Source organism: Aptenodytes patagonicus, chromosome 3, assembly GCF_965638725.1.
Source record: "Aptenodytes patagonicus chromosome 3, bAptPat1.pri.cur, whole genome shotgun sequence".
NCBI classification, from domain to species: Eukaryota; Metazoa; Chordata; class Aves; order Sphenisciformes; family Spheniscidae; genus Aptenodytes; species Aptenodytes patagonicus.
The window spans coordinates 104,908,077-104,927,901 of NC_134951.1; the positions used below are offsets into that span (position 1 = coordinate 104,908,077).

The window sequence follows — 19,825 nt, forward strand, 5'->3', positions numbered from 1 at the left end:
TTAAACAGTGAATCATTTCATTCTTGCTTTTTTTATTACTTCTTTCCATTTGGGGGGGTACTTTTTCCTTTTTATGTTTTGGTGGTTTTTTTGTTTTGCTTTGGGTTTTTTTTATTTTTAAGCTTTATTGCTGTCTCTGTTTTTCCTTTGATGGATAAGTCGGTACACACAGTGCTCTGTATTCCTTCTGTAAAAGGCTCTGTTTTTCTTTCTGAATTATGAAACTCACTGGAAGTTCAGGAAGCCTACTGATAAAGTTTCAAAATCTATTAATCTTGCTAATCCCTATTTATTTCAAGGTACTGCAGTGATTTTAAGAAAAACAATTTTTCTGCGTTCTTGGAGGCAGTGCTGTATGGTTTTTAATGTTATTGCTGGGAAGCTAAATTGAAAAGACATGCTTTTTTTTGAGGTTCTATGTTATGTTTGAACATTAGGTTCTAAGCTCTGTTTGTCATTGATATGATATTATAAACATTTTTTTTAATAACAGTTGCATGGAACCTGTGTTTTAGCATTGATGGTTATAAATTAGCCTAGGGATAAATGTGATGAAAGGAGAAGTATCCTCTTAGTGCCATTTATACCTGCAATATGTGGGATTCCTTTTTTTTCATGAGTTTCCATGTGTATTCTAACCTTGCGTCCCCCTATGCCCAGCCATGTTACTGACAAATTTCTTGCAGTGTGTGGAGCGGGTGCATTCTTGTCTGTCCTATCTCCCTACTTGAGGTGTACATATAAAGCAGAAGGTGCTTACCGTCGTACTACAAATCTTCCAGCCGTGTAGTGTTTTGGTTACTTTATCTAAGACTTTACATCATCTGACATGCATTCAAGATGTTTTTATTGTCTGACTAATGGCCAGGCTCTTAAGGATTACTTTATTTGCCAGTTGTCCAGGCCTGCTTGCTTACCAGGATCAGAGTGCATGCTCAAGATGGATTGTCCTCCTCAGAATAGGAAGGCCTTTCCAAGCTGAGAATTCCTGGCTGCCAGCAGTCTGGAGCTGGTCAAATCAGACCTTCCAGCTCTGTCCTTAATGCCCCTGGGTACTCATTTCAAGCTTACACAGGATCGAGCTGAAAAGTTTTGTGGTGTAGAGGTCTTCCCCTTTACCATCTCTTGGCTGTGCCGTGAAAGCCAAGCCTTTTTCAGTCCGTGAGCTCACTGTGGAAGTTTGATGGACAAACTACGTATTCACATTGACACATAGATAATTCCCTGTAGTCCTGTCTGGTGCTAGGTAAGTTTGCACTGTCCCCCTCTCCTTTTTCACTGGTGTCTGTATGACTGTGGCACCAGGAGAGTACACCCTGGCACTCCTAGCATTCATTCACTCATTTTCATCGAATGCTATCTATGAGGCTTTGAGAGTTGGTGCGGTGTTTGACAAAATGGTTCTGCATTTGCTATTTGCATGAAATCCTCCGATGCTTTCTGCCAGGTGACGGTAGCTAGAGTGCCCGTGTGGAACCTCTGAAAGAAAGATTAGTAGTAAATAGCCAGTGTAAGTCACTAGAGTTCTTAGAGACGTTCAGTGTACCTTTGTGCTTTCCTTGTCTGTCCATCTTTCTCGTAGTCCTTCCAAATTCGTTGTTGAGAAGCAACTAATATGATAAACAGTGATGTTCCATCTTGTTTGTCCTGTTCTGAATAAGGAAAAGGGAAAAGCCAGCAAGCAAGCACGTGTCTTCTATGAATAATGCAAAGGAAAACTTTCTGGTTTCAAGTGATGGAGTGTAATTAGAATTTATATGGGGATTATACGACTTGAACACCTGTTGCTGGTGATTAATTTTTCTTTCTGGTTAGCAAAGTAACACATTCCTAAATTGTCTTTTTCTTGCCTGCCCGTTCATTTTTGCTAGGAAAGTAGGAACCTTGGGGTATCAGATGATGGAATGTGGAAAGGGACCAGAAAGGTCTGCAAGGCTATGTGTGACCATACCATTTAGCTCAAATTATTTAATGAAAACTTCTTATCTATATATGAAGGCATAACTGTAAAAACAAAAACCAAAGCTTAAAAAGGAAATGTCTGCTCTAAGAATATTCAGCTGCTACAATGAAAATAATTTGAAACCTCACTTTTCTTTTTTTTTTTTTAAGTTTTGCATTTCTCAAATTAGCCAAAAACATGGAGGGTTTTTTTTTATGTTCGTTATCTTCAGTTCTTTAGGTACTCTAGGCTGCAGTACGGGGGACTGCAAACAGTTGTGTTTTCATTTAAAACAGCTGCATTTTCATTTAAAAGCATCGTTAAAGCATCTTTGTTGTTAACAATCCTTCCACTGAAATAAATAAAACTAATTTGGTTTGTAGATTTATTTTTAGCTTTCTAAGACTCAAAGATTTGCAAGTACCAGTTATAATGCTTATTGAATATCTGAGATTATCTGAATTCTAGTGTAAATATGATACCAATACAGTATCAATACAGAACTCAGATTTGCTAACCAAAGGTGTAGCAATTGTCTAGCACAGGCCCTGGTCCCATGTCGCATAATGTTGTTACAGCTTCATAGCTGCCCAAGATAGACTGTGGTGGGTTCACTTCTAGTCTGCACAAGGTACCGTACTTTTATAGTGTTTTGCTTGTTGAGTTTCCTTTCAGCAGATTCATACATTTTTGAGAAGAATCTGTGAAGAGCTGATCAGGAGTAAGAAGACTGATAGGCTTTTCTGGAAAGCCGTAAAAACTAATTGTACGTATTTTTAAATAGAGGCTTCTTCTAAATGTGTAAATATAGGGGGAGCGTCCTGAAAATACGCATATTTTGTGGCCGTTATATAACATCTAATAGCTGCAAAATACAGAACAAGTCACTTTCCAGCTTTAGAAAAGAACTTTAAAGAAATATGATCAGTTATTACAGAAGTTCAGTAATACAGCACTGAAATTTGAGACTCCTGTGTTTAACATAGCTAAGTGGTTGAACCGTTTGTGTTTTGTATTTACACATTGCTGAATTCTGGAAATTGGAAAAAGGAAAAAGATATTTTTGCTTTTATTATAAATGACCTTCTTGTTTACTTGTATTATTTAATGCACATTTATTTTATGTACACACACATATTCAAATGCTTATTTTTGTCTGACAATACAAATTGAAGACTTGGCTAAGGAAAGAAGAGTCCTGCTTAGTTTAGTTAGTAGTGACTGAGTCATTTCATTCAGTCACTTAAGGTTCTTGACAGCAGAAGAAGGTGACAGGGTTTTTCGGAAATTACTCAGTGAAAGCTTTGCTTTTTTGCTGGCTATTTTCCTAACACAGAGATGTTTTTGAGAGAGTCGTGGGAGTTGCATTAGGTTGTTCCTTTGGTTATTTGCTATGGACATAAAAGAACTTAGGGAACTTAAGATCAGACTTCAGAAAAACGTATCTTTTTTAGCTGTGTAGTGCACTGTAGCTAGGCTGCTAGTCTAACTTGGAATTGGCTGTTGTTAGATGTACTGATATTTTAATTATGGCTGTTTTCAGGTTTTGTTTGTACAGATGAGACAGACTTGTGATGAGTATTTACGATACTGAGCTGTAACTGAAGAAAAATCCTCTTTAATATATTCTGATATGTATAATACTGTACGACGTGGAAGTGGCATTAAAGCAGAAAATGCATGGCCATATTATTTTTAGGTCTCTTTCACCTTTCAATATTCATTTGTGTATTTTTGAAGTAATGCAAAGTGATACTTCTAACTCAGCAATGTATTTTGTATTTAATTCATGGAAATGTAGATTGAGTATCTGAGTAAGGTTTGAGTTGCGCAGATTTTTAAAAATAATTTTTAAGCCCTTTTTTCTTTTGCAAGATGTTCTTTTCTATCTATTGTTGTGGCAGTCTCGCAAACAAAGGAAATTATTCGGCAAACTGCCTTTGTGACTAATAATGGAACAGAAGTTCCATTTGCTCTTTAATATGCAAAAGAAAGAAGTTGCAAAAAGACAATGTCTTTGGCTGACAATGAAAAATGTAACTTTTAATAATAATTTTGAAAAGATAAGAAGGTATGAATTTTTGTTTTGTCAGAAGTATATTTTAAGTAGAACTATGTCCTCTTTAATGTTCTGGTCAACTATCCTTATCCATTTGCATGTATCTGAATGTTAAGTTGCCAACTGCATTTAATTCAAATGGAAAAAATCATATTTATTCATGAGTTTCATTTTACAAGCAGAAACATTATTTTATTGAAAGTCAACTGCATCTGATGTTCAAGTTATTGCAGTTTTTATGATAGTCTACACTAAGCTAGTGCCTCTGAAAAAGAAACAAAATAATTTTTCCCCTTTCTCTTTGCTGTCATCCGGTTGGTAGAACTTCTTGGTCTTCGTCAAGCGAAAGGTGATGCCACAGATAGTAGCAAATTTCTTTAAATTAGGTAACCTCACATTAATGTAAAACATAATACATGTTGTTTCTACTCATTTAAGGGTTCAGATGCGGACAGTACAAAGTGAAGTGCATTTTCTCTTTTTACAGAGATAGGAATAAAAACTCTTCATTAAAAAGTATACACAATTAAAGCTACTTTTATAATATATGCAGAAAATAGTAATTAATCTGTTCATAATTGTGCACTAATTAATTTTAAATAGACAAATACATATTTTTTTTCCAGGCTAGAAGAAATTTTATGTCCTTTATTCCATGAATACTAAACTTAATAGATCTGGGAGATATTATAAAAGTATGGCTACATATTAAAAAAATGAAAGTAATAATGTTAGAATTAACAACACCGGAATGTATACCAAATTTTGCACTCTCTTGGAAAGCTAATCTGTATTTATACATTTTGGACTAGAGAAAATTTAATATGAAGTAAATATTTTTCTTTGAGATTGTTGATGCCTATACAGGAAGCAAAGTTATGTTTCTGTGTGTTCTCCTGTGTTTGGAGTCTTCTGGAAAGCAGCATCTACTGGGGTCACTTAACTCCAACTATTGTACTACCTTTTCTTCCGTAGCAATTTTTGTGTGTAAGACCTTTACTGTATCCGAACCCTGGCATTTCTTCACTTAAAATGTTCACATAATCATTTTTACTGCACAGTACTTTGCTATGTGTCCTAGTTAATCACTGTGCTGTTCGGAAATCTGGATTCTGGATTGTCTCACACTTCGTTGTTAATTGTAGTGGCTGATACGAAAAATGTGGTTTTAAAAGATTTTTATTACATAGTTGTTTTTTTTTTTTCTCCCAGTAATGGAGAGCTGCTTTGTAGTAGCTATGAACTTTTAAACCGCAAGCCTCTAGACCCCTGCAGGTCTTTAATACTTTTGCACTGGGAGTATTATTTGCGAGTGCCATTAAAAATCTATAATCACTGCTGTTCTGTTACCCACTGTGTGGAGAATACAGTCGTGTAATATGCTATGTAATTGCAACGGATTATTGGGATTTGGAGGTAATCAAGATGATTCCATGATCTATGTCTATTCCAAGTAGCAATGTGATGTTTCCTTCACTGTTTCTTTTCAGAGATTTCTGTTGTAAGATACTACTTAATGGGAGATGAATTCCATATTAGAGTGAAAAGACATTGAGGGACTGGTAAATCAGCAGGGGTGGCACACTGACAACTTCCTCAGCCTATAAGGATTTAGGAATTAAAAGATTTCTGTCAAAAGTTTAAATCTTCATCTCAAAGTATGGCTTCTGTTATTCCTAAATTCTTTGTTAGATCAGTGATATTTTGGAACCCAGGGTCCTCTTTTTCCTATAATTAAGTTTATCTCCAAAAGACTGTTTCAGCATGCTATTTTAAAAGAAAGGGAAAGGAATCATGTAAATGACGAACTGCAGAGGCAGTACTAGAGTTGATACAAGTATTTTTGTGCAGTTATGTATGTGATTAGTTAACTTGCTGAACCAAGACCTTCTTAACACAAACTATGATTTATGAAGTATATTGAACTCTATTTGATGTAAATATTTAGTCAAGTAATTTAATTGCTCATAATAAAATTAAATAAATTTAATTTTTTAATTAAAATACATTCTAGACTTTCTTCCTGTGTGAAGGAAGTCCTGGAACCTAGATGTTAAAACGTATTTTTTCTTATTAGTCCTTGTAATTAGATGTTAAGGAAACAAGGGGGAAAAAAACCTCCTGATTTATCTCTGTAGCAGTGCAGATTATCCTTCAGCCAGTGTGAAGGGACATAAACCAAATGATGAAAAAAGTTGCTATTATTCCTGATGACTTTCCACGGGAATAAAAGTGACTCTGGAGTTAGACAAGTGTAGCTGTTGTGATACAGTAATTCCAGTAAATTTTTTCATGTAAACAGGCACACTTATTATTTAATGTTAGGTATATGACATTTTTTATAAATTAACCTTTAAATTGCATCATGCATCATGTACCACTTCAGATAATGTAAGTTTTCTGTTTTTCCCAGTATTACTTTGAAAGTTTCATAAATAGAATTTTTAAAGGGCATTGTTATTCCAGATAGAAAGGTAAATAAGCACTTTCATCCTGATTTCATTCTGTCAGTCTTTCAAAACTTCTGAAGGGTTCATGTTACTAAAAATGGTTAATAATTTTCTTATTTAGGAAATGCTCTTTTCAGTTCTGCATTGAAATTCAATTGTTACTTCATGTTTATGTTCATTTAAAATTGCGTGTCACTCCGGGTAATATACTGGATATAGGTGTTTAAAGCATTGAAATACAGGTAGCTCATGTTGTACATGCTTGTAATTTGTACCGGAGAGTGTGTAAACTTGCTGTATAACAAAGTGCAAGATGCAGGAGAAACAAACACGTACGGAGGAACATCATAAGACTAGCAGTATAATGTGTATTTAACATAATGCTGACATAAGCTGACAAATTTAGCCATTAGTAGTGGGCTAAGTTAAGAAGTCTGTGCTGCAGAAGAAAGGAAAAATACAAGTTTGAATTGAAGGGGGCAGCATCTTTATACAGAAAAGTTTCAATTTTCATGTTATCTAAATGTAGTTAAAAAATTAAGAACATTAATAGATGAGATTTAATTGCGCATTTTAAATTGAGCTAAAATACTTTTCCTGATGCCTGTTTTGGCAAAACAGAAAAGAAATAGGTAAATTTGTAGAAAGGAATTATGTAGTTCCAATGGTTTTATATGAGAGAAAGACAAAAGATGAATACAAAATCAAACAGGAAGCATAGGAAATACATTTGGAATTTTGTCTTTTGACATGCTTAATAAAACGTTTAGAGGGAATTTAGAGTTCATTGTCATTGATTTCTAGCAGAAACATCAGCTAGTCAATTTTTGTGGTAAAGTTGCTTCTGGTTTTTGTATGGGAAAGTATTCTAATAGTAATGTCAGCTGCCACATAGAGTTTATCTTGTTTGTGAAACAGTGCAGGTAGTCAAGAATTTAATTTTTTTAAGTCTTCTAACACAACAGTGGATAAAATATTGCCCTCTGTCAGTGTAGCATTTTGTCTAGGTAAACTACGTTCTATTCACTTGTGATTGCTTCTTCAACTACTCCAGCAAACAGGAAGATGATAATTCTGCTAAACTGTTGTGAAACTTTGTGTATTGAGTTTACCTTGTCAAATAAAAGCTGTTTAGAAAGAGCACAAAATCTTAGGTAGTCTTCAAGTTCAATTACTTACTTCTAGAGAAGAGACCAGCCTATGTAATTAGTCATAAAAGAAAAACATATTTACATGTAAACTGACAACGTATGAAAGTACAGTTCTTATTCCTGTTGAGTAATCAGACCAAAGTATTTTACTTCCGAGCTGACTCTGAGGTATAGAGGGTTTTGTTTGTTTGGGTTTTTTCCATTATGACATGAGCTGTCTGTGAGAAATACATATGTGCTGTTTGGAGATAAATAATTCAAGCATGGAGAAAAGGCAATCAAGGCATGAATCTTATTTTGTGGTTCAGTAACCTGTTCAGCTTTCTGAAAATATGTTAATGTCTCATGCAAGTGGGAAAGTTGGTATGAAGTGACAAGCAGCAGTGAATAGCATTTGAATGAAAATATTTTTGAGCTGGACAGCACAGGTTATTTTCATGTAATGTCAAGATGTAATGGTGTAACAGCTAATAACAATAAATAATTATTCTTCAGGACTAAATACAAAACAGTCCTGTTTATTTAAAAGGCTAAAATATCTTAGATCAAGTTGTAAAAAAATTAAGACAAATAGAATGGGTTATAAATTAAAAACAAGCTTACATTTTTTCATTTCGAATGTTTTTGTGCTAGGATCTTAAAGGTAATTGAGGTTCTTTGGATCATACCCCTAGTTACTTAATTTGTGCACAGAAGAGATAGTATTGCATTTGTAAATGAATAATTAAAACATCACTAAGATAGCTAGTAATGTACAAAGCCACATAGTTAAGTGAGCAGTATGATGTGGAGTGTGAGAGCTCCAAAAATAACTGACTGGATATTAAATATAATTGGGGGGGTAGATACATATTAAAAACATTAAATGCTTTTTAATTTAATATTAAAAACATTAAATGCTTTTTAGTATGTCTGAGGGTTTTTGTTGTTTTGCTGACATTTACTTAAAGATGCCATTATTCTCTGAAGAGTTTGAAACATCTTTTGGAAAAGAAAAATTTTTTAGTAACAGGGAAGTTATTTGAGAAAGAGATGCTAATTTGATATTTAAGATGAAGAGATGGTAAGTTTCTATGTTCTAATAATTCCAATTCTAGTGATGGTAATAATAAAAGTGAATTACAGTGATGTTAACGTAATACTTCTGTAATGAGTATAACTTTCTATGTCATTTCCATAGCCAGCAATTCAATTAGTCTTTATAACTTTGTAGTAAGACATTTGTTCTTTTAGTATTTCTAAAACTGTGTTATATTATTATGAATTTCAAACATTCATTGTTGTTTTTCTTAAGAACTGAGGATAATTATGAGGTTTATAAAAGTAGGACATTTGAATTTGAAATATGACTATGAGAAAGTGTTGCCTTTCTACTGGTTTGTGATTGTAGAAGAAACCACTGGGAACCTCTGAGAGTTTTTAAAATGCTTTTCGTGGTACAATTAATGCCTAAACCAATCAGAATTTATGACAATGTGTTTTGAATCAAAATAATTCTGGTGTTGAATGTGGCACAGATATATTTTATATGCAAAAAAGTACTTTTTTTTTTTAACTGCTTGATGCTTCAACTGTGAGAAACTAACTGAAGGATTAATGTGAAGTATAAAACCTTTATTCATAGATGGGAATCTGTACACATTTACATGTGGAAAATTGAAGTACAATTTTATTTTGGTTTTTTTCTGGCTTTATAATGGTAATACATCAAAGGATTTTAACTTGGTAATAGGCTTAATCTGTGAACGAGCGTTCTAAGATTCTTTACATGGATGCAAATTGATACGGGAATATAATTTTCAAGTCCTATGTTCGCACTGAATTACATAAATAATTAATTAGTCTTGCTGCAGCTAAAGTTTCATTCTTTTTGAAGGTATCAGCCAATGTTTTTTTTCACTCCAGAAAGATGTCATCAGATACTGTGTTTCCATAGAGAACTATACAGTTTGCATACAGTGCCTTTTTTAACCGATTAGTATCCAGGAAGTACTCAAGAAAAAAACGGCAGTATTGTGTTTTCAAGTTACTTTTAGGTTGTGGTTAACTTCCTTAAGCACATATTTTGATGGATCAAAGCAGCTTTGATTGCTGAACAATATAAACATAAGAAAAAAAATTAAGAATTTAAACCTACAATTTTAAAAGATCAAATGTGAAATACTTGAGAGTGCACTTTTCTCTGAAGATGTTGTACAGTTAATCTATCCTATTAAAAGAAAACATTCACTGTCCTTTATTGTGAACCATAGAATGATTGGAATTCAGTTCAATCTCCTGCTCAAAGCAGCATTGACACTAAATCCAGGCAAAGTTGTTTAGGACAGCCTGCTCCAATAATAAAGCAATTATCCTCATAGATAGATTTCTGTGGTCCCATTATCTTTATCTATGTCTAGTCTTCATACTTCCCATTTCCTCACTGGACACCATTAACTTGTGCCTAATTGCCATCTTCCACTTCACTCTCTCTTCTGTTGGTCCTTGTGTCCTGGTGAATTGCGGTTTCTTCTTCCTGCCTTTTCTGCCACTGCCTCTAGGTTTGATAGGTGTTAGAACTGGAAGTTATTGAAGAATGAAGATTTTCTGCTCTTGGCCCAGTCTCTAGTCTCATTTGGGTCAGGATCAATAATTCAAAGAAAACTGGATGTTGTTCCAACAGCTCCAAACATTCACAGCTATCCATATGCAGCCTTGGGAAGGCAGGGAGCATGCCTACTGCCAGCAGAACCTTGGGAGATTTCATCTGTTAAACTTTGAGGTCAAAAATGAATATACACAAACTGAGGCTTTTGTCAAATCTCAGAGCTTTCCCATATTTAGGAAGATTCCGTAAAAATGGTAAATGGACGCCTGACAAATGATAAATGAACACCTGACACATGCCAAACTTTCCTTGCTCTAAATCAGGGAACAGTAGGGCTTTTTAAAAAAATAAATTAGTCACCACTATAGCGGTAATTTTTTTTCTTCAGCTCATTCTTGGTCACGGCTTAACTGTTTTTCTTAGAACTTAAACAAAAACCCTTCAGTGTGAGGCAGAGTTGCCATAAACTTCAGCTATAACAAGTGATCTTAATTAAATTGTGAGCAACTTCAAACAGACTTCTGAAGGCAGTATCAGGTAATCTTAGTAGGATGTGCAACCAAGGTCTTTTGTGAACAAAGGGATTTTTTTTTTCTATTTGTTCATGATAATGAAAATATTTTTTAAAAAAGTTTTAGCTTCCTTTCCTCTCTGATCCAGAATATAATTCCACTTTTCTCACCTTGTTGCTCTGCTTGATGCAGCAGGATGTCTCATCCTGGAGGACTGATGGGGAACTCAGTAACTCTGTGGGTCTTTGTATTTCTGTTGTACTGTCTGAAATCGAAAATACCACGTGCCTGCTCCTCCCTGTTGCACTGTTTGTTTTATTCTGGCTCTATTAAGCAGTTGTACTGTGTTCTTATATTTCTTGTTCTTTCTTGGACTTCAGTGGGCTGGAAGGTGAAGGTCAGATTTTGAAGGTTTCCAATTATTTCTAGCTTTGCTTTCAGTTCTTCAGAAGACACTGTTCCCAGCTTAACTCAGTTGAGAGTTGCTCATGTTTTTCTGAACTTTTCTGGTATGATCTAATAAAACAAAAATTTGACTCAAGTTTGATATTGACTAAATAGAGGTTCTAGTTTAATTGGGGTTTGTTTCATCCTTTTGGGACTTCTTTGGTTGCTATTCTGGTATTTCTTTAGTAATTTTGTCAGGATGGGTGGTTTGAAGTTATTGGCAGGTTCCTTTTCATGTGAAAATTTTCAGGGTTCTAGGCACAATGTTACGTGATCTCTTCTGGTCAGAAGTAAAAAGTGAAGCAAAAATAATTCTCACAGTTTCAGATAGGTCTGGATGTCCAGCTCAAAGTAGAAGTGTAAATCTGACCAATTCCGTTTAGATGGTGGAAGGTGCATTTCTTTTGATCTTTCTTTTCTGGTTTTTAAAACACACCTGTATAATTAAGAACAGCACCACAAACACAAATGTTCCCTGTCATCCCGCAAAACAAACTGAGGAGGTTGTGGAACTACGTGTGTTTCTCAGTCAGCACTTTTACACAGACGTATGAGCCCAGATTTACAAAGGGCATATGTAGACTCAGAGAATGATTTAATTTGGAAGGCTCATGGGAAAGTAATTCACAGTTCAGCTCCCTGCTCAAAGCAGGGCTAACATTAAAGCTGGATTCTGTAACTGATCTAGGCAATCTGTTCCAGTGATTAACCCCTCTTATTCTGGAACTTTCCGCCTCATCTCCATCTGGAATTTTCCTTGTTGCTACTTTGGGCTGTTGCCTCTTGTTCTTTTGTATTGCATCTCTGAGAATGCAGAGTACGTTGCCAATTTTTTCTTTAATCTCACTCCTTTTTACATAGTGAAAGATGTTGCCACACAGCATTATATTCCTAAAGTGAAGTGACAAGATCTTGGCAAACGGAATTCATAAATCTGATAAATCTTCATAAACCTTAGAAAAAATTCAACCCCCAAGAATGGGATTTATGGTAGTGAGTAGAGGGACAATAGCAAAAATAGCAGGAAGAAAGGGATATGTGAATCCTAGCTTTCATCCAGATGAGTGCATCTATGTTCAATCCTGAAAGATGCACCTCTGTGTGGGGAGGCTGCAAAAAACACTCTGAGTGTTAAGGTGTCTGTTACCTCAAGGTCTCACTCTCCCTCTTTAGAATGCAGGTTTGAGACATAAACGTTATAGCCTCTTACATCAGTTATTAATGGATCAGCACACTACTAATAAACCAATTAATGGATTAATTAACTAATAAACATACCACTATGAATCACTTACAGTTCTATAACGCTTTACACCATTGTTAATTGCATGCAATTATTGAGTTCTATCACTTTATTCTTATAAATTGCACCCAAGTATTATTGAATTATAGTTCTATAACCCTTCACTTTGACCTCCCACACCACTTATTAACAAATTTGCAATTCTGTCACTCTTTAACTTCTCACATCAAGTCTTTCAGATGTAGACCCAGTGGAGAGTCCAGTGGGTTGCCCAAGGGGCTTTTCTTTGACATCCTGGCAGCCTTGATTAATGAAGCAGGTCAGCTACATTATAGTCTGTGGGCATCTGCATTCCTTGTGTCAAAAAATCTGCCCTCTCTTGTTCTTGAACTGCTTTTATAACTTGTTCATTATTTCTTACATTTCTAGACTCTCTTTTTTGCTGCCCTTCTATATCCCTTTCTCTGCCCAGTCTCCTTTCAGATAAACAAGCTGCCCCTTAATTACTCTTTCCCAATTGGTCCAATTTGCTACATCCATTTCCAGATTTCTTATTTCTAAAACCATGTCCTAGGTAATCTTGGCCTTAAATGGTATTACTGATGTTGTTACTTAGGTACTGATGGACTTGCAAGATCCTACCCCTGCAAAAGATGCCCGATATTCCCTTTCAGTTTTCTGCTTAATAGCAATTGCATATTCTTTATTTTATATGCTTTCTAAGACATGTCAATCTACTTCAGCCTTTTTTCTTCTCCCTGGTTTTGATTAAGTATGCTTTATCTCTATTCCACTTAGCTCTTTCTTGGTTTATACACAAGTGGCACACGTACCAGGGCAAGGAGCATACCGTTATGTGCTTTTTCTCATTCTGTTTTTTTGCTCACACAGTATACTGCTTGTCAGGGAGCAGCGAGAGCTAACTGGTCGCTAAGGGAAGAGGAGCCAGGAGCTGAGCATAACAAGGCTGACAGGGACAACGGCCTCACCAGCAAGGGCTCAGTCCCTCCCCAGCAGCACTATCTCAGAGTTGGCCCTGAGTCCAGGTAGCCAAACCTCCATCCCCTTCCAGGAAGGGGGGATGCTCTTAGCTCCCTTCCAGTACTCTCTCTCAGATGTTCCATCAAAAATCATCAGCCTTGGCATCTGCTGATCATCTCCCCATTTTCTGCAGAGACCCTGTCTTGTTGGCGTCCAGTACTCTGGCAGAACCTCTTGCTCACAATGTCAGTCCTCCCTTAGATTAGGACCAGATACTTTTCTGTTCTTTGAAAAGATGATTGGAAGAAAAAAACCCTGATGAAATTTAACAGTATTAAACATAAACTCAAATATAAATGGTGGTTTTTCAGTTATATCTTGCATATATGTTTGGAACTTTAGTAGTATTTATTAATGATCGATTCTGATAAATATTATAACTTTTACGAGTTAAACTTTTACAAGACTTATTAAAATGTGTTTCTTTCTTTCTATTTTTTTTTAGTATCTCCTGAAGCAATTGGATTCCTGTCTGCTGTTGGGGTGTTCATTATTCTCATGTTGCTACTTTTCCTATATATTAATAAGAAGATGTGTTTTGAAAATGTTAGTGGTTTCCCAGATCTCGATTCAGGATACACTACAAGAAAGAATTCACAAGATAAACTCTGTAAGTATCTGAAATACAAACTTAATTATAAGAATGTACATTTTTACAAGGATGTGTAGAAATACTCAAAATAAATACTTGACTCAAGTGATGAAAACACACAATGTTGACTTTTCCCATCACTGTGCAGTATGTGGAAACGAAGAAACCTTTGTATTCACAAGCCACAGAAATTCAACAGCTATATAATCAAAGAGTTGACATTTACTTATGGGAAGATACTTCTCTTGCACTATGAGAGTACTCTTGAACATATTTTAAATGTTCCATAATTGTCTATAATTAAATCTTCTCAAGTAGATTTGTGAATGGGATTATTGGGTTTTCACTCAGCCTATTAAAATCCTTCAGCAACCTTTTGGAGAAGGTCTTGCATTTACTCAACTGGAAAATAATTTTAAAGAAGTAAAACATTAGAAACTAAAGACATCTTATCTCTGACAAATTATTTCTATACTTTTTTAATAGAACAAGGTCTTTAAGGATAATGTGAAATGAAAAAAATTAGACCTTGAAAAATATGTTGAGGGTTGGTAAAATAACCCCTTTCTGCTTTTGGGCTGTGGAAGTTGAATGGGCTTTGTTAGCTGATTTGAGAGGAGGAGACAGGCACCAGAGAATAGAATGGGAAATTTGAGAGGTTTTCTTCCCTTCTACCTCTAAAGGGTGCAGCTAAATTTTTATTTTCAATTTTCTTGGAGACAGAAAAAGTTCTCCCCCTGGAAATTAAGTCTGTCATCTTAACTTTCTTTTTGCTACAAAACAAGTGTTCATATTCTGAAATATCTTGCCTTTTGTAAAAGACAACAAATATTTTGGGGTGAAGAAGTCTCCATGATGTGTGTTTTTGTGCAGCTATTATGTTAAAAGCTTGTTTTAGTGTGATATTGATGAAAGGATGTAATTTAAATGTGTCACAACTTCTTCTTTGCAGGTTAGAATAAAACCCCCATATTTCCACCTCACACAGTAGTCTTATTTTTGAAAAGAATGAATTTTATTATGGCTAGTTGATGCTGCAGTTGATGAAAGACTATGGTTTTGCTGGTTGATTGTGGCTTCATTTCAAGATATTTACTTAGCTGCTTTCTTATTATTTTCAATACATACTGGATGGAAAGAGCAAAGCTGCAACTTCCCCTGTTAAATGTATTGAGTGTGAGATAGCAAAAGCAAATAGCCCTGAATTTGAAGTTAGAGAAATGGAGTTAATCCATTTGTGAAACAGAGGACCTTTCTGTATTAAAAGGTGTTGCTGAATAGGTTGGACAAATGGCATTTTTCAGAAACCTCCAGCAAAATCTGAGCCTTCCCTCTGTGTCTTCTCTGGTCGACACACTCAGCAGTGCTGTGGATGATCTGACCAGTGTTGTTGGAGAAGTCAGCTACAGTGTAGCTGATTCGGTAACAGAACAAGTAACAAGCATGATAAATGGCCTTCGTGCTGAAGATGAAAGCTCCAAAATACAGAATGATAAACCTGTGCAAGGGAGAGAGGAACATACAGCATCATTAACTCATTCTCAGGAAATTAATATGAAAGTGAAGAGAGGTATTGCAGAACATAAGGAGACTCATTATTCTAATTCATTAGAATTTGTAAAAAAAGATACAAGTCAAGATGGAGTATCTGACCATGTCGTGGACAAAAAACAGTGCCAGTTAAAAGGCAGAGATAGTAATAATCATTTAAATGATACAGAAGTACCTCAGGATTTGAAGAATGTAGGAGGACCTTTTAAAAGGGAAGCGGTAGGAGGAAATGAGTGTTTTGTAAATGATAAGTTCTTGAAGGATGGTAACCTGAAAAGTAATAAATTTACAATGGAGCAATCTATTGAGGAACAAGATAATTGCCTATGTGCAGTATCAGATAATTCTAAGAATCACTTGCATAGAAAAATCAAACCACGGTCACCTGGAGTTGATTTTAAGGATTCTGAAGAAGTGCATAGTATGAAGGTTCCCCAAGATTTAGAAACAAAACTTGTTGAAGTACAGAAGCAAAAGTTGTCAGACTCCAGCTTGAGGAAGACACACGATGACTGTCCCAGTTGCATTAATGAAATCAAAGAAAAGGAATCTGAAGCCTTTTTTGACAGAAAAGGAAGATCCGTATCAAATGATGAAGGCAATGTTTCAACTACAGTTGCAAAAGTGGGTAAAAAGAAAAACTCAAAGAAATCAGAAAAGAATTCAAGAGAGCTGTGTAATAAGACGACAGCAGGAAAAGGTGAGGAGTCCATCAGCAAACTGTGTTCTTCAGCCTTTCCTGAAACTTATGATACTTCCTACTTTTTTCACCTAATTTACCCATTTAATAATAGTGTTTTCTGTGGATGAAAGTAGGTCTGTGTTGTCAGTGCTTCATTCTCTAATTATGTTGATGTTTCTTGGAAGTGAATTACTTTTCGAAGTATTACTTAAAGGAGCTGATTAATAAATGCCTTTCCTATGTTCTAACCTTTCTTTTTCTATATACAGTTTTTCTTACCTTCTCTGCAGTGCCTTGTGTGGTTTCTGTTGAAAACTATGAATTAATTAATACTGGAAATTAACACTTGTTCTGTGAAAGTGGTTTTTATTTTGTGTATTTTAAAAGCATTGCATAAAATGTGATAAGATGATAAAGAAAAAAAAACTTCTGTAACATTTACATTATAGTAGATCTTCAGAATGTATTTCTGGGATATGTAAGATAGTAATTTCAAGACACAAAACTCAATGACAAGTGGCAATTAAGTGATTTTAAGTATAGAAAGAACTGAATGAGGCTTGTCTTAAAGTTGTAGTCTTACAAAGAAAACCTATGTATTGTTGATATGGATGCTGTGTGTGCCATCTTCAACATCCAATCTTAAACAATATGACAATGGGATTGCAATAATAGTTTGTGAGTAAGAAGTAAAACCTTGCATTTTTACACAATTGTTTTGCAGGCTGTGTAGTGAATTTTTAGAAAGCAACACAGGCTTTTCTGGAGATGCTGTTTCTGTAGAGAAATGAATGATTTCATAATAGAAATCAGTTGTTGGTTTTTTCAGTGTGTGTGTTTTCCCTTACCTGAAAATTTCAGTTATTCATTCTGTTAGTTTTTGTTTGTTTGTTTTAAATTTGATTTAGGAGGTGGTTTCCATGTTTGTATGATAAACTATGATCTTATCTGTTATTTCTTCATGTAATACAATATTTGTAAAGTATATTCTCTATCAAAAATGGCATTTTAAATCCCATAATAAGCAAATGAATAGCTTTCAATATGACCTATGTTAGCCAAATAAAGGGAAGTTTTTAATAAGAACATGAATTCTCTTAGGCAAGTTTCCAACTAACGTATAAAAATCAAAAGAGAAGTGGCAAGGAGTGGCGTAAAACCCTGAGGATTTTTTTTAATATGCAGGAAGCTATTTTTTCCCAAGAAACTGAAACAGATTTGTATTGTTCATTTAAAAAATGTTTGCATGGATAGCTTGTGTTTTATCTTTAACAAGGTTTTTAAGTCCTCTGAAGAAGTCTTGTTTCATGAATTGTAATAATAGTATGCATCCTCATTTTTTTCTTTTATGCTAGGAACTGGAGAAAAAATATCTGGTGTCACTGAGAACTTCTGGATGCTTACAAACGTCAGTGTATTATTAGAGGCATAACTTTCAGCACTTCTTTCAAACATGTTGCTACCATATTTTATACTATTCAATTCTTTATACTTTATGCAGACTGATTAATGAACCTAATTTCATATCTGTGAATACATCCCTTGTAATGATAAACGATGCATATAATACTGAAGTCTGGCACTATATGTGAGTCCTGGTATGCCCTGCTTTAATTATAGTTGTGGAAATCTGTAGAAGTTTCCTAGGTGGCAGGTTTCAACCTGTTAAGGGCCATATGAGATACAAAATTTTACTCTTTGTACCAGCAAAGGAGGCTCCTTTTTCTGGGCAGCCTCTTGCAGTGAATCTGCTAGCCGGAATATATCTTGCTTGGTGTGATGTTCTCAATAAGTGATCAGTGAAATTGAACTTGCTTTACAGTCATCCATACAATGGGAAGAACCGTATCTGTCAGACTTTAATTAAAATTGATAGCCTAGAGTTGAAAGATCTAGTTGCTTGTTAGCAGTCTTTTAAGGCACCAGTTTTCCTACAAATACTAAGTTAAGATTATGTACACATTGCATGTAGAGTTGGTAGCACCATCTGCAGTTAAGGTTTCCTGATATTTTCCATTTCAAGACCTTATTTTCAGTTGCTTATAACTGTGTGCTGAATTTGAAATATTTGGGATGAAATTTGGCATGCTTTCCATCTGAGATTGTTTTTTTTAAGCTATAATTTAAAATCTTTAGCTGCTTCCAGGAATAGAGTATGGGAAAAACATGCTGGTTATCTGTGCAAAATATAAGTAGATTTCACATCTGCTTCGCTAAGATGCTTTGTCACCTTTGTATATTGGAGTATGTACTTGAAATGTGGGAGAGCACTTTTCCCATTCAGAGATGCCCATGTTCTTCTATGAAAAAACGCCTAAGTTTGACCAAATTGCAAACTTTTGGAAACTTTGCCTTTGGAAAAGGCATAATAAACACTTCTTATTTGCTTGTTAAATTCACTGACCATCCTGTTTCGACTCATATGCTTCATTGTAGGGGTTGAAGAACAGAGCAGGTCTTATCCTGCTTTTGATACTTATGGTTGCTGAAGGACAGTGGAAGTTTGAACAGAAGAATTGGGAATAAACATGACTTATGTGAGGACAGAAACTTCCTGAACAAATGTGACATGATGCAAATGGTAGACTGGGATTTGAAGTAGGATGGGTGACGGCTGTGGAGAGAACTGATAATACTATGTGAAGGTGGAGAGACTATGGGTGAAAGACTAAGGTTACATGAGTAGTTGGTTAGGTGCAAGTAAAGAGAATTTGGGATTAAATAGACAAAGAGAATAAAGAGGAAATACCCATAAGAGACCAAAACTGTGTGCTTGGGGCAGGAACCTGGAGTATGGAGACAGGAGCTTAGAATCATAGAATCATTGAGGTTGGAAAAGACCTCTAAGATCATCGAGTCCAACCATCGACCCAACACCACCATGCCCACTAAACCATGTCCCCAAGTGCCTCATCGACACGTCTTTTAAATACCTCCAGGGATGGGGACTCCACCACTTCCCTGGGCAGCCTGTTCCAATGTTTCACCACTCTTTCAGTAAAGAAATTTTTCCTCACATCCAATCTAAACCTCCCCTGGCGCAACTTGAGGCCGTTTCCTCTTGTCCTATCGCTAGTTACTTGGGAGAAGAGACCGACACCCACCTCGCTACAACCTCCTTTCCGGTAGTTGTAGGAATCCAACTTAGGATAAGATTCTACTCGTATAAATGAAACTTTGCAAAAGATGTCTTACCTAAACTTGCAGCATTGTTTTTTCTGTATCAGTACCAGGGAATCACTTCTATGGGAAGTGATTTTACTCATCTACTCTAGAGGCTTACCTAAAACTGGGAAGGAAGGACCTGTGTAGTAGTAGGAAGAGGCAAACACTTGACTGTAAAAGAGGCCTAGATGGCTGGCATAGATCGAGTTACTTTAATTTAAATGGCTGAATTTTGGGTGAGCTGAATCCCTCCTTTAGTTGGAATACCCCGGCAGAGGAGTGAGACTGGCTGGGCATGAAGACAGAGACTAATGGGAGCAGAAATGCAGAACTAGAGCTAGAACAGGGACTGGGAGGAGGGCATAAAAGCAGGGAGGGGAGAAGCGGTTGAGCATGGCTGGAT

The 19,825-nt window shown here is 35.5% G+C and overlaps 1 protein-coding gene across 1 annotated transcript in view; it reads left to right on the forward strand.

Annotated features, from left to right (window-relative positions):
* SYT14 (synaptotagmin 14) overlaps positions 1–19,825 on the forward strand; it is a 96,865-nt gene that overhangs the window by 13,450 nt on the left and 63,590 nt on the right. Inside the window, exon 3 of the mRNA XM_076334494.1 lies at positions 13,878–14,042. Coding sequence (XP_076190609.1) covers positions 13,878–14,042 — 165 coding nt within the window. The remainder of the gene's footprint in view (positions 1–13,877; positions 14,043–19,825) is intronic.